The following is a 24417-nucleotide window of genomic DNA, read 5'->3' as shown; positions in this document are numbered from 1 at the left end:
ACAAAGGCCAATAGTTTGGAGATATTAAAAAAAAAAACACCTCAACATAAGGGAGCGATTTGAGGCTTGGGCTGGGATTAGGAAGAGATAATTCTCGTCTCTCCTGAAGTCTACACGAATTCTAATTTTAACAAGACTCCTAGGTATCTGTCTGGAGCGAGATTGCCTGTAAACAAGGCAGGAGGAATGTGAAACACGCTGGGCGCTTCGGATACATTCTCAGCACCAGAAACAGACTCTCATTCCTCACAACGTCACTAACATTAACTTGGTGCAACACTTCCAAGTTGTAGCGTGCAAACTCCGAGCTGTGTTCTTACAGGAGGAATTTGAGACCTGGGCCGTTGCAGTTTCTTGCTGCTTTCCCGCAGGAAGCGGCCGCTGCTCCGTGACCCACAGAGGGTTTAATCCCCGTCACTCCGCCCCATCCACGCCTGCGCACGACCGGCACTCTGTAGCCAGCCGCTAAGGCGCATGCGCACACCCGGCACCCTCCGAGACCGGCCGGCGGCGCGCACGCGCACTGCGTTGATCCGCCTTTTCTGGTGGGAAGCAAGTGGGCGTGACGTCAAAGATCGCTGATTGGCCCCCAGCAGAGTGAAGGATACGGGGTGCGGGAGACAACAAATTCATTGACAGTCGGGAAGCGCTCGGTACAGGCAGAGGGGAGTGAGGGGAGTGAGTGCAGTCCCTCCCGGGTCGCTCCTGGACCTCAGCCGTGACTCGGTCCCAGCTACACAAGGTCCCAGCATGGAATACAACAATACCAAACCACAGCTCTCATCCCGGGCTAATGCTTTCTCCATTGCGGCCCTCATGTCAACCGGAAACTCCAAGGACAGGGAACTGCAGGAGAACACGATCAAACCCCTGGGTAAGTCAACCCTTGCACCAACCCTTGCACCGCACACCTGCGAGAATGTTACTGACGATGGTTAAAGGTTTAAGTCGTTGCATGATTTGGGATTAACTTGTTTGGAGAGGGATAAGTGCTCCAGAACCGGGGGAAAACGGGTTGAATGTGTTAAAGTTAACTGGAAGCATTTGGGTTGATGTCTATGTTGAAGGAAATGTCGCTCTCGGCTGCGGAGTAACGTCTCGATGTACAGTTGCTTTGAAGTCTGGCTCTGAAGTTTGAGGCGCTGTCGGTAAAGATGGTGCGTCGTGAGGTCTGACTGCGGGATCACGATTCGGGTGAGGTCCGCGGTTATCGTTTGACCGGGCGGCCGTGATTGCCAGCAAACTGACAATTGCCTTGTTCCTCTAAACAGAACAGTTTGTGGAGAAGTCTTCTTGTTCGCAGCCCCTGGGTGATCTGGGCAGCCTGGAACTGGGAGATTACGGAAACAGCGGATCTCCGGCGTGTACAGTACCCCTCATCCCGACCACCCCCAGCGTCCCCAGCGCAGAGATGGCCAAGATCACCTGTAACTTGGAAACCAAAGAGCTGTGGGACAAGTTTCACGAGTTGGGCACCGAGATGATTATCACTAAATCCGGCAGGTAGGGAACTGCGGCAGTGAGTCGCCAAAGGCCCGCCGTGTATAAGTTTAATTTTAGACTAGAATTTCTTATTGGGTTCGTCTAAACTTTGCGGGAACCATTTGGTCAAAGAAGAATTCGAAGAATTTACAGAAGCGCTTGTCTTGAGGGGGAATGTTAAAACTGGGCGATGTAATATTGAAACACCTCCATGTTTCGTTTTATACCGCCGCCTCGCTTGATATTTCATGGCGATATACCGGACACGGAGGGAAATCTAAACGAAACAACGCCGTACGGAGACTAGCGATGAGCGAGGCCGGGCGGGCGGGCTTCCACCAGGTGTGACCGCGACCGGGGTCATTTCCCTTGCCCCGTACCGTTCAAAAACACATCAGTTATTAGCAGGGAGTTGATTCGATCTGATAGCATGAAAAATAGGTGCCGGAGTAGGTCATTCGGCCCTTCGAGTCAGCACCATCATTCAATATGATCATGGCTGCGTCTAAAATCAGTATCCCGTTCCTGCTTTCCCCCCCATATCCCTTGATTCATTTAGCCCTAAGAGCTAAATATAACTCTCTTGAAAACATCAAGTGAATCGGCCTCCACTGCCTTCTGTGGCAGAGAATTCCATAGCGACCCAAAACGAAAGGATTTCGATCCGTGCAGTTATCGGGAAAATGAACGGAAAAAAATTAAACCAGGAATTGTGTAGAATGAATTATTTTCAAGACGGTGATCGCTGATAATTCTCAAATCTTGTTGTATTCAATAGACGAATTAGAGTTGTGATAATATTTTGAAATCATGAAAATCGCATCAAGGGCAACCGAGTCACGTTTGTAGGATAATTGTTCTTGATTGTACGGTTGCCAAAATACCGAGTGGTATGTCGGGTCAGCCCTGTCTTCAACCATCCTGACTCAGCGAGTCCAGGGACCCGGACCTGCTGCAACTCCAGACCGCGCGTCTGATGCTGCGGCAGAACCCGTGTTCTGAGGGACGGGAGCCGCTTCAAGGCGGACCTTTCAAAAGCAGCCACCAGCAGAGTAGTTTTCCTCAGGGCTGCAGTGAAAGAGAAATTGGAAGGGTAGGGGATGCAGAGAGTCATGTTAGTGTTTTTTTAATACCTTTACTCCCGCCAGGTGAAGGGGTTATTGGTGAGCGGGCTTGCGGGAGAAGGAAGGGGATGTCTTTTGTTGTATTATTTCACTTAGGTTTGCTAATGTCCCCGGTTAGATTGGAATTCAGATTGAAGCTCTTTTACTCGCGGTTTCCCCGCCGCGGAGTGCACAGTTATTGGTTGACGCGATGAGCAGTGCTATGGTTGGGTTTAAGGAGTTTTTCGCTTCATCTGGCATGTTTCAGGAGAATGTTCCCAACCATCCGCGTCTCGCTGTCTGGAGTCGATTCCGAGGCGAAGTATATCGTGTTGATGGACATCGTGGCGGTGGACAACAAGCGCTATCGCTACGCCTACCATCGCTCTTCTTGGCTGGTGGCGGGCAAGGCCGACCCGCCACTCCCAGCGAGGTGCGTGCGGCATTTGATTTCACCCTTTGCTCCGCGATAGTCCTAGACCCCCCCCCCCCCCATTCCCGTTTGGGTCTGTCGATCATAACATTCCCGATGCTGAAAATCTGCAACTAAAGACAAAATGCAGGAAACTGAAGGTACGAGCCGAGACATTGCCGGCTTCATTCTCCACAGATGCTCCCTGTCCTGGTTAGTTTTCCAGCATTTTCTGGTTTGATTTCTGGTCCGGTAGTAATCAACGAGCGCTCAGATCTGTTCCTGGAACACGGGACTGGAGTCTGAGTAAACGTCTTTACTTGTTGCTGTGCTGAGAATGTATCTCACTGCATATCTGCGTTTACAGATCAAATAGCGCTCCCACTTCCACTCACCGAGATCAAGACAGGATAAAATATCGATGTCCAACCCCAGTTATCGCAAACCTATCCCAATGTAACCTGGCACTAATCCGAATGTATTCAAGTTCAATTGGGCATCTGGCACGCTCCAGAGAGATGCCATGATGTCCAATCCACATGTGTAGAATCTACTCATCGCCCTAATAAGGCGCTAAACCCCATCAACCGAAACCAAATCACGTTAATCCCAATCAGAGATCCTATAGCGGAGCCCAATCTTTCATCCCAATCGTTTTAACTATTCACTCTGCTCCAATCGCCTAACCACAATCACCCAATCCGGTCACCCTGCCTTAACCATCACCTTAACTCCCATCCCATATCAACCTATCCTGACTGCATTCAATCTAACCAAATCGGCAAATCACTCTAACAAGGTCAGAATCACCTCAATGGCTCTGACCACAAATTCAATTACCCTGCCCTATCACTGCAGCTCTGATCCTAACAATAGCTTTATCCCTACCTCCAACTTATCCTGACACTAACCCTGTATTTTCCCAATTACAAATAACCATTCTGACAGTACTGAGCAGTGCTGAACTACTCTCTACCTGTGATGTCCCTCGGACTCTCCTTGACCGAACTTTGCTGGCTTTACCTTGCACTAAACGTCATTCCCTTATCATTGTAAAGTGATTGATTGTAATCATGTATTGTCTTTCTGCTGACTGGTTAGCTCGCAATAGAAAGCTTTTCACTGTACCTCGGTGCAAGTGACAATAAACTAAACTGAACTGAAACCTCGGTAAACTATGTCAACGCAGAACTTGTGACAGAAATTCTGGGAAATAGAGTTCCCTGGTTGCAGTAACATAACTGACCGATCCCGATCCTGGTCCGTTTTCCTTTTGGAAATTCTGAGATGCTGAATAAAATAAAAACTGCAAGGGCAGCTTGTCGAATGTTGCATGGAAGCAGATCAAATACATTGGAAATTTGATACTTTGTTCAGGGGGGTTTGATGATCTCCATAGACACAAAAAGCTGGAGGAACTCAGCAGAACAGGCAGCATCTCTTGAGAGAAGGAATGGGTGACGTTTCGGGTCGAAACCCTGATCTCCTGTTCATTGATGCAGAATCTGCTCAAACCAAGTCCCAAGTCCGTCGATCCCGAATCCACTGATTTCAAATCTGATTCCGCCGATTCTGCTGAGCCCGATTCCGCGGATCCGGAATACACTCCTGTCCCCGAATGCACTGACCAGCCCGGTCTTGCACGGACATTTTCCCACCGCTCTCCGTTCCCTCAGGCCTCACCCCGTCTACCATGTCCACAAGCCACTTTTACCCTCTTAACCCAGCCTCTTTCTGATCGCCATATCCCGATTCCAGGCTCTATGTGCACCCTGACTGTCCGTTCACTGGGGAACAGCTTTCGAAACAAATGGTCTCCTTCGAGAAAGTGAAACTCACCAACAACGAGTTGGATCAACACGGACACGTGAGTTGCACTGAGTTTATTTCGGGCAATCCCTGGCGCTGGAACTTTAAACACAAATTGTAATCGTTGTCAATCGTCAATCGTTATCTGAATGGTGTCAAGTTGGGGAAAAGGGGAAGTATAACGAAATCTGGTGGGTCCTTGTTCATCAGTCTCTGAAAGTATGCAGGTACAGCAGGCAGTGAAGAAAGCGAAATGGCATGTTGGCCTTCATAACAAGAAGAGTTGAGTATAGGAGCAAAGAGTTCCTTCTGCAGTTGTACTGGGCCCTAGTGAGACCACACCTTGAGTATTGTGTGCAGTTTTGGTCTCCCAATTTTAGGAAGGACATTCTTGCTATTGAGGGAGTACAGCGTAGATACACGAGGTTAATTCCTGGGGTGACAGGTCTGTCGTATGTTAATAGAATGGAGCGGCTGGGCTTGTATACTCTGGAATTTAGAAGGATGAGAGGGTATCTTATTGAAACATAAGATAATTAAGACAGGAAACATGTTCCCGATGTTGGGGGAATCCAGAACCAGGGGCCACAGTTTAAGAATAAGGGGTAAGCCATTTGGAACGGAGATGAGGAAAATCTTTTTCACACAGAGGGTTGTGAGTCTGTGGAATTCTCTGCTTCAGAAGACAGTGGGGGCCAATTCTCTGGATGCTTTCAAGAGAGAGTTAGATAGACCACTTAAAGATAGCGGAGTCGGGGGATATGGCGAGAAGGTAGGAACGGGGGTGTGGATGATCAGCCATGATCATATTGAATGGCGGTGCTGGCTCGAAGGGCCGATTGGCCTCCTGCACCTATTGTCTATTGTCTTGCATCCGGTTTGAGGCTGCTCGCGGAGATGGTTGAGGAATTACGGAGCTCCTTCTAATCGGGCCTTTAGTCTGGTACAGAGCAGGAACCCACAAACCTGGGCCCACAATTAGCCGCATGACATTGTTGCAAAAACTGAACCACGCGGGCAGATTGACAATACTAGCTTCATTGAATAATCCGCAGTTGCAGCCCTTCCATTTGTCTGAACAATAACCTACTCACTCTGTTGTGTATGTCTAGTTGTGTATAAGTAAGGGTGCATGTATAAGTGGGTCTGTGTACAGACGCGTGGTCCATAGTTGTGTGTATATACAGGTGTGTACATATACACAGGGATGTAAACGTGTATACAGTGGACTGTGCGCATAACCGTGTGTACTAATGTGTGTGTACGGGTGCCTGTGTAGAGGTCAATAAGGGTAGGATTACTATCGGGTGTAATTCGGAAACAAGTTAATTTCCTTGAGTTTATGTATTTTAATTAAAGGGCCTTAACCTAATCTCTTAATTGGTACACGTGGCTATAAACTGACCTTGAAACCTTGAAATGGAAAATGCCCCAAAATTAAAACTGGCAGAAAATCAGTCGGTTGAACCAGTCTGCGGTATAATCCGCGTCCAGGCACTCCTCGGGATTATTATCTGAAGCACACGTCACCCTTGGGTCTATTTAACTAACGGATTGGGTGAAGTTGAGGTTATGGCCGAGGGTTGGTCTGGGCCTGCACGACAATTCTTCTCGTGAAGGAAGAAACGGCAGATGCTAGTTTACACCGAAGAAAGACACCAAATGCTGGAGCAACTGAGCGGCACAGACAGCATCTCCGGATAGACGGGAATGGGCGACGTTTTAGGTCGAGACCCTTCTTCAGACCCGACCCATTTTTTTCTATCCAGAGATCTCGCTCAGTTACTCCAGCGTTTTGTGTCTATCTTCGGCAATTCTCGTCAGTCGGAGCCGATCAGCAGCGTTAGTCATTGCCACTTTGAACTGACTCCACGCCCTCTGCCTAATCCTCGTCTTTATCCAGGATTCTACTGTTGGGGTTGTGTTTGCAATGGGGTTGGGTTGTCGAGGCGCCAGTACTCTGTGTGTGTGTAATGCAGACGAATTCATTCCACAGATCATTTTAAACTCCATGCACAAATACCAGCCGCGGGTTCACGTCATTAGGAAGAAAGACCACACCGCTTCTCTGGTCAACCTCAAGTCGGAGGAGTTCCGCACCTTCATTTTCCCGGAGACAGTTTTCACTGCGGTGACCGCCTACCAGAACCAACTTGTGAGTCGCCACTGTCTCCCCACCCGCCATCGGCTCAGACCCCCACCCGCTGCCGGCCCTGTTCCGCTTCATTCCAGTCGATCACCGCGCTGCAAATAGCCCAGGGTCGTTATAACTAGAATTAAGGGATTTTTATTAAATAAGAGGTTACCGGGACAGAGGTCCCTGACATAGAGGTCATGTGGCAGAGGACACCGGCAGAAGTCACTATAATAGGCTGTGACAGAGGTCGCCAGGTAGAGGTCACTTCCATAGGTAAGTGGGATAGATGTCATTGAGACAGATGCCACGGGGACAGACATTAACTAGTATAGGTGACTGCGATAGAGGTCACCAGGGTGGAGGTCGCAGAATCAGTGGTCGCCAGGCAGTGGTCGCTAATATAGGCGGCTGCCATCAACGTGAACGGGACAGAGGGCACTATGACAGTGGTCAACGGGAGTTGTGATTTGTACTGAGGTCACTTGGACAGAGGCCCTCGGACAGAGATCACCAGGTTATTTGCTGGTGACATTAGAGATGATGATTGATTTTACAGCGGTCAACATTGCCATAGGAAATAAATGGGTACATTATCAACGGGGTTTCAACACAGCTCCTAGACTGTGGAACAGCATCCCCCTTCCCATCAGAACTGCCCCCTCCATCGACTCCTTTAAGTCAAGACTAAAAACTTATCTATACTCCCAAGCCTTTCCTGACGTCCACTGAGCGAGGGCTATATGTACATATGTATGTAGTTTTGGTAGTTTGTTTGTTTATACTATTCTTATAACAAATGTAAAGCACTTTGGCCAACGAGAGTTGTTTTTAAATGTGCTATATAAATAAATATGCGTGTGTGTGTGTGTAGGTAAAGAACCAGTGAAAATCAAAAACCAAATCGGAAATGTTAGAAAGACTCAGCAGGTAAGGCCACAACTGTCGGGAGGTAAAGTCAGTGTTTGAGGTCCAAAGTTCTCAGACAGGACTAGTCCGGTCAGCGTCCTGGGTATAATCCGGCTAAAGGACATATATGAGGAGTTTGCAGGTCCTCCCTGTAACCACATGGGTTTACCTCCGATGCTCCGGGTTCCTCCCGCATTCCGAAGACTTGCTGGTCGGTGGTGTACATCTGTAAATTGCACTGGAGCATGTAGAGAACAAGGACTTAAAGGGTTACAGGACAGTTAGTGAGACTTGGATTGCTCTGCGAGGTGGTACAGTCGCGATGATCCGACTGTTCTCCTGATCTGTCAATGGAAATAGGAAATAATCCGCTCAAGAGAGCCAATAGAGAATCCTTTGAACTTTGGGTTATTGATTTTGACCGTATTACTTTTCTGAGGAGTGGTCCCGAACTTGAAACCTTAACTATTTCTCCCCCCACAGATGTTGCGTGTCCAGCCGCCATTCCCAGAACTTTCTATTTTAGTTTCAGATGTCCAGCATATGTTTATTCAGTGTGTGTTCACCCTTCTCTACCCGCCGCGGTTTACGGGGAATGTTCTCATTATGTTTCTGTCCTGCAGATCACCAAATTAAAAATCGATAGCAATCCTTTCGCCAAAGGATTCCGGGATTCCTCCCGGCTCACCGATATGGAGAGGTACTGTCTCCCGGAGTAAGGCCCTTTCTTCTCAGTTTCATATGATGTGAATGGCGCGGTTTATACGATGCGAAACAAACATAATTTCATACAAACGAGTATATGTTTCTAGTCTAGTTAACACTTCGGGTTGTAAAACGTCTCTCTGCATGTCACTGGTTGTCATTTTGTAATGGTGAAACTATGCTCCGGTTCTCGAATCATTTAGAGTCGTGTAATGAGAGGAGTGTGGTGTTAGCGGGCACTGACCATTGTGGACGAGGGCTGGCCGTTTACCGACGCAGCTTGCTCTCGCCCAACTCCTCCCGTCACCGTGGCTCCGACACTGAGACTGTAGATGTACCCCGGCTTGCATCCCGCAACTCCCTCCGAACAAGTTACCGCTTCCCACTGTATTGGCGGAGACAACTCGCTCCTGCCTCTTGTTCCATTGAAACACGTGCACCCCCATCCGTCCCCAGATCCGCTCCCAACCCATCCCGATCCAAACCCGCCAAGTCCCTACTCTTCAACGGGAAGGCACTGCGAGCCTAGCAAACCCAAGCGTGCCTGAAGGTGTGCTGAAGGTTTGGGGTTGGCATTTTCAGGTGCGCATGGTCTGTGGTTTCCTCCGCTGTTGATTGAATCCCGATTTCCACGTGTTTTCCTATTTCGACCGGTCACATTTTATGGTTTAGTTTTGGGAGAGCGGTAAAAAAAATGACTGGATCCAAATTTTGAGAGGAGGGGTTTGTTTACTCATGTTTTTGCCTCGCAAGATAACAGGTGTACGATCTCTTTTTGAGAAACGCCAGTCTACCTTTAAACGAAATGTCTCCCCCTTCACTGAAGCGGACTTGACAGAGAATGCATGGAGGCGTCTTTCTCCTCGTCATCAGCAGGACAGGTCCCGCACACTCTGCCTGCGGGCACTGGGAGGGGCCGTGGCGACGGGGCCCCCAATGTAAAGAGCCTCATTTGTCTGTGGGCTCAACGTTTGGCTTCGATTGGGCCTCAGACGTCTTCAGCTCCTGGGCAGGCGGTTCAACTCCGACCGTCAACGGCTTGGGATGGAAAGATCTATTATGTGTAGGCAGAGTGAGCCGTAATTCGATTCACATTCGGGGCAGATTAGTACCGGACCAATCGCAGCCCCTACCGGAGCTCACCAGCAGCCGGACCAGCGGAGTAAATTCGGCGGGGCTGCAGGCTGTCGGCTGCGATGTCCCTGCTCCAGCACTCCGCTAGTGCCCTATGTTTGATGAATGCGGATTAGATATAATTCGGGCCATTGAGCGAACTACTTCAAGGATTCTAGAGTTATCTACAACCCCCCCCCCCCCCCCCCCCGCCTCTGCCCGCTTCACGGAGATCCCCTGCCTGTGCACCGCGGCTGGTATGATTGAGGACTGGGTGGAATAGCTCCAGCGCACCCAGTTAGCTGGGCGGTCACTGCCGATGTGCCAGGGGTGAGGACAAGTCTGACGGAGGTTGAGAGCGTTCGGACAGTTGTGTTTTTAACCAAATTTACGGATCGGTTTAAGACTGTTGTCAGAGATTGATGTTTGTGGGGAATCGAACAGACCCAGTTTATTTAAGTGGGAAGTTAGATGAGCCGGTGGCTAAAGATTGAAAGGGGAGATATGGAGAATTAGTCGCAGGGAATCACTGGGACCGGGGAGTCACTGTATGTGAAATATTACAGAGAAATACAGGTTAGAAGAAATGGGAATCTAATTCAGACCGTACAATATATTGGATGAAAAACACAAAGTGCTGGAGTAACTCAAAGGGTCAGGCAGAATCTCTGGATGCCACGGATACGTGACGTTTCGTGTCGGGACGCTTCTTCAGACTGATTTGCAGATGTTGGTTCATAAACCAGTATCTACAGTCCCTTCAGTCTCCACACACTACATGGGCCACAAGAGCTAAATCCAGATCATGTTTGTTTTTTTAATTGCCTGCACATAGCAAGATAACTCGTTGTAATTTGAAGACCTCCCGAGCCATCAGCTGTCATGAAGTGAGAATCAGTTCAGTTCATCTTTACGCATATATCTACATTTCACCGGGTGGTACTGGTTATATTTACATCCCCAGGGGAGAGGAGGGTTATGGTCAGTGCAGGAAAGTGCATTGAGGTAACTGATTCAATTTAATGTATTGAACTATACAGCAGACAAGAGAGGCCGAATGGCCTGCATGTGCTTCTGTTTAGTTCGTTCTTGATCCTGTCTGTACTGTGCTGCAGGGAAAGTGTGGAGAATCTTATCCAGAAGCATACCTATGCACGATCACCCATCCGGACATATGGAGGCGAAGATGATGGTCTTGGAGAGGAGAACCAAACAGCACAGAACAGAGGTAGGAAGAAAGCATCATATCTGTAGCATATCCAATCACCCAAGGCATCCTGTAACTGTATTTGATGTGTGCTCACTGCTATAATATGGTGAATGTAGCAGTCAATCTGTGCACAGCGAGATCCCACCAGCAACACCATAACAATGGCCCAGATATTGAGGCAAATATGCCAGTACTCACAGCGGTTTCCAGGATGGACAGTGGTTTCTAATCTGCACACATGTGGATTCCAGCAGTAGCTGCCAATGACACACTGTCCCACCACTTACAGCACCATGGCAATTTTCCATACTTTCATTATTTCTGTGTCTGCATTATTGTAATGACGGTGCTGAGTCAGTAGTTTATGCCGAGCTCTCTGGAGGCCCAGCAGTGATGGGGCACTCTGAGAAGATACATGGCGGATGGGCACCTGGCCAGGGAAAGCCAGGGAAAGCAGATCCCCCCTGAACTGTAGGTCCTAATTCATCCCGGGTGACAATAACTGGGAACTCCACAAAACTCCACCCTCACCCGGAGGACTGAAGCATTCCAGATAACAGCAACATCCCAAAGGTCTGCTGTGTAGGAAGGAACTGCAGATGCTGGTTTACACCGAAGATAGACACAAAATGCTGGAGCAATTCTGGATAGGAATGGGTGATGTTTTGGATCAAAACCCTTCTTCAGAGTGAAGGGAGAGGGTGACACAAAGATAAGGAAGTGTAAGATGTGGAAATGAAATATCAAGTCAAGTCAAGTTTATTCGTCACATACACATACGAGATGTGCAGTGAAATGAAAAGTAGCAATGCTCGCGGACTTTGTACAAAAAACAAACAAACAAACTACAAACAGAATGGAACAGAATCACATATTATTTTACATACTACATATTGTGGGAGGAAGGAAAAAGGGAAAAAACAGCAATTTTTAGAAGAACAGTAGAATGGTTCAGTAAAGTTAGTCCCTGGTGAGGTAGGAGTTTACAGTCCTAATGGCCTCTGGGAAGAAACTCCTTCTCAACCTCTCCGTTCTCACAGCATGGCAACGGAGGCGTTTGCCTGACCGTAGCAGCTAGAACAGTCCATTGCAGGGGTGGAAGGGGTCTCAAAGGAGATGAGGTTCACGGAAAATGTAAAATAGATAATTGTTAGCTAGAAGGTGACAACAAACTGTCTGTCTGTCTGTCTGTCTGTCTGTCTGTCTGTCTGTCTATTCCTCTGATCTTGTGCTCTTCCGGTTTGTGGGGTTTTCTATTTGCGCAAGCACGGTACGCGATAACGCTAAGACTTTTCGTCCCCTTACTCACCATTCGCTCCGATCAATGGTATATTGTAAAAGTTATCGAGGTTTAAAAATCGTAAAATACCACGTATGCGCATATTGTAGTCAGCGGCCGCCAGGCAGATTGGCATCCTCTCCTGTCACTCAGGAAGGTGACAATGAACTTCGTCCCGGCGACGCCCCTTCCTAGCACCATCGCCGCACTGATTGGTTGCGTCTGCTGTCAATCGGCTGGAGGTCGTCATGGTGAAGGAGTGGTAGAGGGGGATGGGGAGAGGGGGACAGCGCCAAGCCCCACGTCCCGCTGTTTACCCGCTGGCGAGGGACACCGCGGGTCCTGGGATGGGCACCGTTCCAGCGGCTCCTGCCCGTGGGCGTGGACAACGGGAGCGGCTCTGACGCACCGCAGCGTTACAAGGAGAGAGGGAGCGCCACTGGGGGAGGGGGGGGGGAAGAGAAGAGGTGGGCGAGAGGGATGGAGGGGGAGGGAGAGGAGAGATGAGGGAGGGGGAGGGGGGAGGGAGGGTGGGGGAAAAAGATGAATGAGGGAGGGAAAGAGGGATGAGAGAGGGAGGGAGAGAGAGGGATGAGGGAGGGGGAGAGAGGGATGAGGGATTGGTGGAATATTACGTTGGGGAACAGGTTGCGTTGGGGGACCAGGCCTTCCATGTGATAGGGACCCAACGGGTCCCACTTAGTCTAGTACAGTTAAAATGTAATCAGGCGGACAGTCAGGCTGGTTGGAGAACTAGGAAGGGGAAGGGGTGGAGAGAGAGAGCAAGCAAGGGTTACTTCAAGTTAGAGAAGTCAATATTCATACCACTGGGGTATTTTGCTGCCCAAGCAAAATACGAGGTGCTGTTCCTCCAATTTGTGCTCGCCTTCACTCAGACAGTGACAGTGAATGAGACGCAGGACAGAACATTCAGTATGGGAATGGGAGAAGGAGTTAAAGTGTTTAGCAACCAGGAGATCGGGCAGGTTTAGGCAGTCCGCTCATTTCCTTTGATGTCTCATTTTCACACCTTGTACTTCCTTATCTCTGTGTCACCCTCTCCGCTGACTCTGTCTGAAGAAGGGTCTTGAACCGAAACGCCACCTATTCCTTCTATCCGGAGATGCTGCTTGTCCGGCTGAGTTACACCAGCATTTTGTGCCTTTCCCAAAGGTCTTCTGGTGCATATAAATAAGAACCTCCGTAACATCTCTATAAAATCCTCCAAATGGACGCGTACTGAATCTGTACAAGATAGCAGCATAAAGCCAGCCATTAGTTAAAGCTGAAACATTTATCATCCAAGTTACTGTACTGAGCCTAGATATCATCAGAAACCTCAGTCTCGCCATAAACTATTTAAGGAATGTTACTAAGACTAAATCTGCTCAAATAATGAACAGAGTATAATGTAGGAATTATAGCAATTTAATTTGGTTGACAATTATTTTAGATTTAGAAAAGTGTTCCAAATAATTTTATTTAAAAAAAAATTTCACTGTTTGTTGTGCGATGCAAAAACTGAACTCTCCTTTAAACTAACCAAATGTCTCCATCACGGATGGTAAATTCAGGCTCAGCACTTGGGTTAGGCAAGATGATGGATCTACTGGTCTCCGACTGCTCATTAATTGTGTCAGCTCAGTCTTGCAGGATGCTGAGACCAGCGAGTGTCTCTCATCTCATTGCCGACAGGGTTAGATTCAGTTTGTGCTTCTCATTGTACATTGGAGCCTGGCACAGCCGGGTTTTGCCCCACTTGTAACCAGATGTCAGATCTTACCACCATTGGGCATAGATGGGAACCTCCCTGCATGTTGTGCTCAAATTAGCCCCCATATTAGTTACCCTAATGCATTAAAACATTTCAGGGGAGGAGCGATTCCTACCATTGGGGGCAGGGTGGAATCCAAGAATCCGATGGGCTGTGAAATTAGGAAACAGTTCTACATCCAGTATGGTGGGAATATGGAGATCCTTCCACCTGCAACAATTGGATGGCAGGCCAATTGTTAATGTTAAATCTGAGATATTCTTGCCAACTGAGGATATTAAGGGAGCGGAGAAGACATGTTTATTAGGTCACAGATTGGTCGTGATCTCACTGAATGATGGAACAGACATGAGAGGCTGAATGGCCTACTCCTGTTCCTCAATTTGCCTCAGTGGAAACTACAGCACCACGATTCTGACTCGGATCATTCTTCCCCTCAATTAGGTTTAAGTGTATTATTGTCACGTGTTCTGAGGGACAGGGAAAACCTTTATTTTGCATGCTATCAAATCAGATAATACTGTACCTAAAGGCAATCATGCGGAAATCAAGTACATTAAGTCAAGTGAAGGGAAAGATAGAGAATGCAGAATATAGACCTCAGCATTGTCGCGTACTAGTTCCAGAGACAAAGTCCAATGTCCTCAATGGAGTGAAGGTGGATTGGACAGTATTCAATACTGTATCCATTCCAGTATGTGCAGGTTATTATAGAACCCATCGCCCAAAAACCGTAGATCAGGCATTCTGCGGTATTTGTGTAAGAAGGAACTGCAGATGCTGGTTTACACCGAAGATAGACACAAAAAGCTGGAGTACCTTGGCGGGACAGGCAGCATCTCTGGAGAGAAGGACTGGGTGGCGTTTCAAGTCGAGACCCGGTATTTTCCCATTTGAAACCCCTTACTGTCATTTTCCTCCGGGAATAGCATTCGATTTGAGACCGCGGGAAAGCCCATTCACATTCAGAAATTAGGGAAATTGTTTAAAATCATAACTCCAAGATGAAATCCAGATCTCGGATGTGCCAATACGCACTTTGAATAACCACCATCCATGCCCTACCCCAGTCCAGGAAGCTAGAACATTTGTCCGTGCGTTGCTATAGTTCCAAGCTGCATTTCCCCGCTCGGTTGGTGTATGCCAGGCGCAGCAGTGAAAAATAGGTGCTGAACCGACACAATGCACCGATTTGAAAGCCCGTGCCGGCCAAAAATGACTATAGGCGAAACTGAGTTCTTCCACAATGGAACCAAGAAAGGCAATTTATTCCCCAGCCTTTACCCGAAATTCACCATGGAGTGAGACTCAAAAACTTTAGCGGGATTTGCTGGTCTGTGGGGCCAAACCAACATACGGATATATAACACAGGTAACTGAAGCCAGGAAAGAACGATTTAAAAAAATCTGGCGCTCTTTGGGGAAAAATCTAATTTAACGCCGTATCATTGGTGTTTGGAGTTTTTCTGATTCATTGAATTGGATCAACCTCCATTTCAGCAGAGGGCTTGGTTAAGGGCAGGAAGAGAACATTGATGTATCCCAACTTAGGAAGGAACTCACAGCCACAACAAAGTGCTCGGGACTGCACCACTAGAGACGAAATGAAGCAGACCCCGGCCATCTACTGACCCGAGTCAGTGACTGGGAACTAAACATTGGATAAACTGCATACCATAATTAATTATCTAGATAATATACTGCAAATTATAATATAAATTATTTACGAAATGTTCTGATCTCCGGTGGTTCTTAAGAAAGGTCCCGGCCCAAAAAGTTGATTGGTCTATCCATCCACAGAGGCTGCTTGATGGGCTGGGTTCTTCCAGCACTTTTGATTTGGTCACAAGTGCCGCTTGGACTGAAACATGGTTCGTTAACAGTCGGCCGCGTTCTGTTAACATAGACATAGAAAACGTAGAAAATAGGTGCAGGAGTAGGCCATTCGGCCCTTCGAGCCTGCACCGCCATTCAATATGATCATGGCTGAGCATCCAACTCAGTATCCTGTACCTGCCTTATCTCCATACCCCCCTGATCCCTTTAGCCACAAGCGCCACATCTAACTCCCTCTTAAATATAGCCAATGAACTGGCCTCAACTACCTAATGAGCTGGCCTCAACTACCTAATGAGCTGGCCTCAACTACCTAATGAACTGGCCTCAACTACCTAATGAACTGGCCTCAACTAACACACGGCCGCTTTCCGTGTACACAGACTCACACTCTGTACTTTCTTTCTGCAGGATCCGCCTTTACAACTTCGGACAACTTGTCCCTGAGCACCTGGGTCGCTTCTTCCTGCAATTTCCCGGGTTTCCAGCACCCCCAGTCGCTGGCGATCGCCACCACAGCCGCTTCGCTGGCTGCCCCTGTCCCTCACTCCATCCAAGGCTCGCTGCCGCAGTACAGCCGCATCGGGGTGCCTCTGACACCGTCAGCCATCGCCAGCTCCATGCAAGGCAGCGGACCGGCCTTTCCCACATTCCACATGCCTCGCTACCATCACTACTTCCAGCAGGGGCCCTACGCCGCTATCCAGGGCCTGCGGCACTCGTCGGCTGTCATGACCCACTTTGTGTGATGGACAGCGGGGTTGCATTTCCCCCCAGGGACCGTGGCGCACGTGAGTGGCGTTCAGAGCATCAGGGACATGCTCTGCACCCACAGCTCAACGGCGCACCAAGAAACAACTCCTGTAGGGACACGGGGCAGAGACTACAACCTCCAGAATGCATCACAGGATTGGACTACAGTGGACCACTATTCCCACGATGCACCGTTCACAGCCAGTCTACAGGGAGGATGAAGCGCCCTCTTCTGCCAGCAGCATTGGCACAGCAGCGAGCTGTCAACACTGCCAGCCGGCCGCACTCACTGTATGTATGTACCGTGTGGCAGGCAGACGGAGCCCGCTGAGCCAGCGTCCTGAAGAACATTCCTGCACTAGTATTGCCAGATGGTGCAATGCTGCCGACATACTGGGGACTCTCAGCGTGTCTGAACATACAATCACATCTCCGATACAACCCACCAGTGGGTGTGACAGTGTGTATGCAAGTGTGTGTGTGTGTGTGAGTGTGTAAGAGTGGGAGTGCGTGTTTGTGTTCATGCTTGTGTGTATCCTCGGGTCTGCGTACGGGTGTGTGTATCAGTGTGAGAATCCGCGTGTGTCACTGTGTCTGCGTGTATCAGGGCGAGTGTGCATGTGTGTATAATTGAATGTGCATATGTCTGCATCAGTGTGAGGGTGTATGCAGGCGCGCACACCAGGTGCGAGAGACGTCCTGTATGAGACTGAGAGTTCGTTTTTTAAATTATTTGTTGCCAGGTTCTGGATATAGCTGCCATTTATTGCCCATCCTTAATTGCCACGAAGACAGTGATGGTCAGTTGGCTTCTTGTTCTGCTGTGGGCTTCCAGTGAAGGAGTTCCCACGGTGCTGTTGCGGGGAGGGCTCCAGGCTTTAAACCTAGTGACTGGCAACATATTTCCAAGCCACGATGTTGTGGGGGACCTGCTGGTGCTAGTGTTCCACGGTGCCTATTGGCGTTAGAGGTCACGCTTCGGGAGGTGCAAAGGCAGTCGCCTGGGTGAGTAACTGAAGTGCATTTTGGAGACGGTGGACACTGCAGCCGCTGAGTGTTGGAGATGGAGGGAGGATTTGTTAAGTGCTGGTGCGTGGGTCTTTAACAAGCAGGCTGCTTTGTTCTGGACAGTGTTGAGCTGACTAATCCAGGCAAGTGGAAACGGATCCATCACGCTCCTGACTTGTAGCAGGCGAACAGGCCCTGTAGTGTCACTTTGCAGGATACCTAACCTTTGACTTGCTCCTGTAGACACGGGATTAATGTCTGACATAGTTGAGCGTCTGGACATTGGTGATCACCAGCATGTTGCTGGTCGAGTCCTGGTGATGTTAATACCATCGCGAATTGAGGGAAGGTGTTTTGGCTCTCTCGTGTTGGACAAGGTGATTGCTGGCATTTTTGTGGCCAAATAATACCGGCCACTTACCAGCCTGCACCTGAATGTCGCCCAGTTCTCGTTGCATACTGGCCTAGGGTTAGCGTCATTTGCAGAGGACTTGTGAATGGGATTTTACGTTGTACCTCATCAGTGAACATCCCCACCTCTGCCCTTATGGTGAAAGGATGATCACCGATGAAGCAGCTGCAGTTGTTTGGGTCCAGGACACTGTTTTCGGGAACTCCTGCAGTAATGTCCTGGGCCTGGAATAATTGAGCTCAATCATCTAGTTTCCTTTGTTCAGAATCTGTGTGAGGGATCCGTTGGGAATTCCCCTTTTATTTCCATTTACTTCATTTTTACCAGGGCATCTTGAAATGCTGTCTTGATGTCAAGGACAGTCACTCGCTTCCTCCTTTCAGGAGTTTAGCTGATTGTTCACCATTTCGCCAAGGCTGTGATGAGGAATGGAGCTGAGTGATTCTGGCCAAACACGTCAGCGCACAGACCAATGAGTAGGTTGTTGGTGACTAAGTGCCACCATCAATGTAACTTTCCATCATGTTGCTTATAGGGCAACAATTAGCCGAATTTGATTTGTGGTGCTTTTGTGAACACGGTGTATTTGGGCAATTTCCCCCATTGTCAGTAGCTATCCGTTTTGTAATGGACTGGGACAGCTTGTCTGGAGGTGCAGTCAGTTCTGGAGTGCAGGCCTAAAGCTGGGGTGCTGCTTGTTCCCGTAATACCGGGAGCCCTTAGTCAACGAGTGGACTGGTTTCTGTACGAGGGATAATCTCAGGAGGGAGCTGAGACTGATCCCATCTCATCCATTTGTCTATTGCATGCCGTTTTTACAGTTTAACACCACATAGTCCTGCCGCAGCGCCACTATACTGGTGCTGGTCAATTCCAGGCACGCTTAAGGCAGCTCCCATCAAACCTCTCTGCACTCTTCATTGAATCCATTGAATATTTTTGCTGCTGACGACCCACGGCGCCACGTGGTGTGTTTGTGTACGAGTGTTTGGGCAAGAGTTTGTGTTGGTACCATTAAAGGGATCGACTGTGTGCGTTCCTTGTAACTGTATATGTAAGGCTGAGCGTGTACATGTGCGCACAAGTGAGTCTGTGTGCATGTGTGTGCGTGCATGAAAGAGGGTTGTGTGTGCCGGTGAGTGTGTGTGTGCGTGTGGAAGGAGACTGCAAAGGTGTGGGCATGTGATGTGTGATAAAGACTGCGTGTCCCAGTAGAAGGCAAAAGAAGAACTCTCCCTATTTCTACAAGCATCCATTTAATGTCCTACCATTTGTGAGCATGTTCACTCATTTAAAAACAATTAGTAATAAAATGCCATGATGTGTTTTTCTCCTGTACTAGATTATATTCAAAGGAAATTGTGGAGCTACACCTATTAAGAATTGTTTTCTAAAAGTGCAATATATTTATTTCTGCTGGAACTTATTTCAATGCATTATTTGAAATTTAAGATTAAAATTGTGTATTTATAAACGGCAAGACCTGTACAGTCATTAAATGCACCCGTTGCTGCAGTATTGATGTTAAATTGTTTTTACAGGAGGGACCATCCACACGACTTTGCTGGTCTGTCCAGTACATGACCTGTGTTGTAATTCAACATTGTCGTGTTTCCCGTCTCGATCCGTCCCGCGGATATTCGCACTTCTCCCTCCTTCGCAAGGTGGTGCTTCAATGCACGTTGCGTTGTGAACTATAAGGCCTTGTTGTCACGGTAAAAGTTTGATTCTAAGCATAAGAAAGAATTGACCATTCGAACCTAATCGCCTCAATACGTTCATGGATGATCTGAACTTGCCTTCAGTTCCATGTTTCTGTCCACCCCCCCCCCCCCCCCCCCCCCCCCCCCCGGAATTTGAAAGTTCCTCGTCGGAGTTCACTTATAAAGATATATAACTTATACACTGTACACTATGTCTTCGGAAATTGCTCTTCCTGGTGGTATCACATAGTCAGGAGGCAAAGAGCCGGTTAGTTGTGGCTGGAGCTCTCAGCGAGAGCGTTGTGAGCCCCCGCGCTGGACTGGAGGACACACAATGAGACTCAGGGCAGAGCTGAGGGAGTCTGGCAGCCCCGCGGGAATTTCAGAACACCATCCTTTGCTTCCTCAGGTGAATGTAAATTATCCCATGGTACTCGAACAAGAGAAAGGGAGTTCTCGACAACACTCTGACTAATATGTATCTCCCAGTCAAGAGCTCTGGGAGAAATTGTTGCCTTACTGATGATGAGAACTTGCTTTGTGCAAACGGAGCGTGTGGGGACGTCAGAGGTACTTCCAGAACAGGTGCCTTCCAACTAGAAAAACAATCCCAAGTTCCTAACTAAATCAAATAAAGATAATAAAGAAAGCATATTTATTGAATGGCACCGTGAGTTGGAAGGTTGAACAGAATATAAAATAGCCCACGAATGGAATGGCTGAAATATTATTCAGGATAAAATTGGAGAACAGGTAAAACTGACTAACCTATAAAACAGATCGTGTTTTCCCATGCATTTATAAAAAAGAAAAATCAAGAAAGGGGTATCAATAATGAAAATCCATGAGATGGCAGATGAATCGAGCCGCTAATTTGCATCAATCTTCACTGAAGTATGCAAGTAACATTCCAGAAATAGATATAGATGGGGAATTAGAAGGGAGGGAAGAATGAAGGAGAATTACAGTTACCAAGTCAGTGGGCCAAGTCAAGTTGTTGGACCTGTGTTCTGATCAGTTTCCATGACCAGATGGACTTCACTCCAGGGTCTTCACACAAGTGGCTGGTGAGATAGTTGATGCATTGGTTTTAATTTCCTAGGGAAGGTTCTATTAGATTGGCAAATTCCTTTACTCAAAAACAGTAGGAAAGAAGAAAGTAGGGAACTATAGGTCACAGTGCAACACTCACATGGAAATAGTAAGAAGCTGTTATTAATGTTGTTATTGCAGGGGAGAATTAAAACTAATCAGCCAATGTCAAATGGCTTTGTGAAAGTAAGTTTATGTTTGACCAGTCCAAAGGGACATGTGCTGTGGATAAAGAGAACTGGTGGATGCCTTGTACATAGCCTCCCAGAGGCTTTTGATAAGGAGCCACATCAAAGATTATAGAAGAAAATAAAAGGCTGGTGCAGGAGGCTACATATTGCTGTGAATAGGCGATTGGCCAGCTAACAGGAGACGGAGGATGGGTACAAACGGTTCCTTTTCTGGTTATGAAGGTGACTAACAGCGCACTGCAGGGGACCAATGCTGGGCCTCAAATTAGAACAATTTATTTGCCTAATTTGGATAAAGACACCGCAGGATGTAATGTTTCTGAAGCAAAACAAGAATTTCATTGTCCTATCTGGGACACATGACAATAAACAGTGTTGAATCTAAAATTGACACGTCAACCTTCCTGACTTTGTAATCACGAAAACATCTCATTCACATTCTCATAACTCTGTTCCAGAAACTCCCTTGCAAAATTATAATGCCCCCAGGAGCCACAAGAAAAGTAATTACATATTTAACCCTTACCAAGTACCCTCTCGTTTAAAAATGCATTTATGTCGTTCCCCCTCAAGATATCACAAAGTATACACATCAGTTATTGAAGTGTTGTAGCCAATCTTCACACAAGCATCAAGAACCCGTTATGTGATAAAGGACATGGCCCTAGCTGTGGAGTAAATATCAACCCTAGTAAGGTCATCCCTAAGCTACTACCGTTAGATTCCAACATTCACATGAGGGGACAAGGGTTTGGCCCAACATCTCATCCAGGCAGCTTAGCTTTTAGAGCCACTGCAAATGGGCAGAGTTTCCCTGTGTAATCACATTTTAGCAATAGAAACACTTCAAATTTTTTTAATGTCAAAGTAGAGTTTATTCGGGAAATAAATATATACAAAACATTAACCATGCAAACAAATTCATCCGACATTTTCGGAAACTATACAAAATATTCAATACAGTCTACATACATTGCTGAAATTTTACAAATTTATCCCCCGCCCTTGCCACTCATGTGGCCCACTGGCATGGAATAACTTCCCTTATTTTGAGGGGTGTCTCCACCACACCCTGCCCCCGATGTCCAACAGCGGAAGGAACCTAGACTGTGGTCCTCCCCCACCGAGCCTGGCGTTGGCTGCACCGAGCTTGCAGTCTGCAGTGGGCCAGTCGGCAACATTCCCCGAAGGACATCTCACTCCGCTGGGGGGTGAACAACGCTCAGGCAGACCAAAGAGCGTCTTTCACTGAGTTGATGACCTTCCAGCAGCACTCGATGTCCGTCTCTGAAAGCATCCCTGGGAACAGTCCGTAGATCACGGTCCTCTGTGACGGAGCTGTTCGGAATAAACCATGACAGGGACCCTTGCAGACCTCTACAGACTCTCTTTGCGAATCCACACTCTGCAAAGAGGTGGGCAAACGTCTCCTCTCCATAGCAGCCGTCCCGAGGGCAGCGTGCGCTGGTAGTGAGGTTCCGACGGTGCAGGAAGGATCTAACTGGGAGGGCTCCCCTCACCACCAGCCAAGCCAGGTCTTGGTGCTTGTTGGTGAGTTCTGGCGATGAGGCATTTTGCCAGACAAGCTGGGCAGTCTGCTCTGGGAACCACGCCACAGGATCCATGGAGTCATTTCCCTGCAGTGTCTGCAGGACGTTCCGTGCTGACTACTGCCCGATGGACTGGTGGTCAAAAGTGTTGGTCCGGAAGAACCTTTCCACGAACGACAGATGGTGCGGCAATGTCCAGCTGACTGGCTCATTGCGTGGCATCTGCGCCAGGCCCATCCTTCACAACACCGGGGACAGGTAGAACCTCAGCAGGTAGTGACATTTGGTGCCCACGTGCCTTGGCTCTACGCTCCGCCTGATGCAGCCACACACGAAGGTGGCCATCAGTGTGAGGGTGACATTGGGCACGCTTTTACCCCCATTGTCTGCCGATGTGCATTGTGGCCCGTCGCACCTGGTCCATCCCCGACCCCCAGATGAACTGTAAAATGGCCTGGGTGATTCCTGTGGCGTAGGAGGGAGGGACAGGCCACACTTGTGCCATGTACAGCTGCCCCGAGAGCACCTCACACCTGATGACCAAATCTTTCCCCGTTATGGAGAGGGAGCGTTGCTTCACAGATCCAGTTTCTTCCCCACCTTGGCTATCCGCTCCAGCCAATTCTTGTTACACGCCTCAGCCCCCCCAAACCAGATCCCCAGCACCTTCAAGAAGTCAGGCTTGAAGGTGAAGGGGACGGAAGATCGGTCGGGCCAGTTGCCAAAGAGCATGGCCTCGCTCTTCCTGCGGTTCACCCTGGCTCCCGTGGCCGACTCAAACTGGGCGCAGATGCTGATCAATCTGCGGACCGACCCTGGATCCGAGCAGAAGACGGTGACATCGTCCATGTACAAGGAGGTTTTTACCTGAGTGCCCCCACTGCCTGGCAATGTCACTCCTCTTATGCTCGCATCCTTCCTGATGGACTCGGCAAAAGGTTCAATACAACAGACAAACAAGACAGGGGTGAGAGGGCAACCCTGCCTGACTCGTGACCTGACGGGGAAGCTGTCTGATTCCCACCCATTGATTTGGACTGCACTACGGATATCGGTGTAGAGCAGTTGGATCCAATTTCTGATTCCCTCCCCAAAGCCCATTTTGGAGAGCGCGTCCCTCATGTACGTGTGCGCTATCCTGTCGAAGGCCTTCTCCTGGTCCAAGCTGACTAGGCAGGCATCCACCCGTCTTTCCTGCACATAGGCAATGGTATCTCTCAGCAGCACCAAGCTGTCTGAGATTTTCCTGCCATTTGCAGCACAGATTTGGTCCGGGTGCATCACCCGTCCCAGAGCAGACTTGACCCGGTTGGCGATGGCCTTAGACAGGATCTTGTAATCTACATTCAACAATGTGATGGATCTCCAATTCCTTATATCCTTCATCTCCTCCTTCTGCTTGTAGATTGTGGTGATGCTGTCCTTCCTCATAGAGTCTGACATGCTGCCGGCTAGAAGCATTTCCAGCAGGTCCGGGCCCACCCAGTCCCACAGAGCCGAATACCACTGGGCCGGTAACCCATCGCTTCCGGGAGTTTTACTCGAGTCAAAGGAACAGATGGAGTCAGTCAGCTCCTCTAGGGTCAGTGGTTGATCCGGACTCTCCCACTTGCTGCCCTTCAAGACCTAAATGTGATAGAGGAGAGGAAGTCCTGGGAGACGGTGCTGTCTGTGTCCTTTCTGTCATATGAAAGGATTTGCAGATCCTCAGCATGTCTGCCTGCAAGGATGTTACCGAGCCATCCTCCTCCCTAAGGCTATTCATCACAGAGCTCCCCCTGTGAACCTTATGGAAGAAGAAGCATGAGCATGTCTCATCCTGCTCCACGTGGCGAACCCTGGATCGGAAGATGATTTTAGAGGATTCAGAGGTAAAGAGCCAAGCCTGCTGGCCCTTCAACTGTCTAAGTTCCTCCCTCACATTCACCCCTCTCGACTGCAG

At 48.5% G+C, this 24417-nt stretch overlaps 1 protein-coding gene across 2 annotated transcripts; it reads left to right on the top strand.

The window, feature by feature from the left end:
- The first annotated feature begins 650 nt into the window (after nt 1-650).
- Nucleotides 651-18862, top strand: tbx20 (T-box transcription factor 20). 2 transcript variants are annotated; one of them, XM_033019145.1, is made up of 8 exons: nt 651-874; nt 1272-1503; nt 2854-3018; nt 4756-4864; nt 6803-6961; nt 8473-8549; nt 10783-10895; nt 16178-18862. In XM_033019145.1, the coding sequence occupies exons 1-8, from the start codon at nt 751-753 to the stop codon at nt 16513-16515; spliced, it is 1317 nt and encodes a 438-aa protein (XP_032875036.1). In that variant the 5' UTR covers nt 651-750; the 3' UTR covers nt 16516-18862. The 2 variants fall into 2 exon arrangements, with proteins under 2 accessions (XP_032875036.1, XP_032875035.1); XM_033019144.1 differs by having other exon boundaries at nt 8473-8564.
- The last annotated feature ends 5555 nt before the right edge of the window (nt 18863-24417 follow it).

This window comes from Amblyraja radiata, chromosome 4 (genome assembly GCF_010909765.2).
Source record: "Amblyraja radiata isolate CabotCenter1 chromosome 4, sAmbRad1.1.pri, whole genome shotgun sequence".
NCBI classification, from domain to species: Eukaryota; Metazoa; Chordata; class Chondrichthyes; order Rajiformes; family Rajidae; genus Amblyraja; species Amblyraja radiata.
This window is presented reverse-complemented; position numbering and strand designations above follow the sequence as displayed.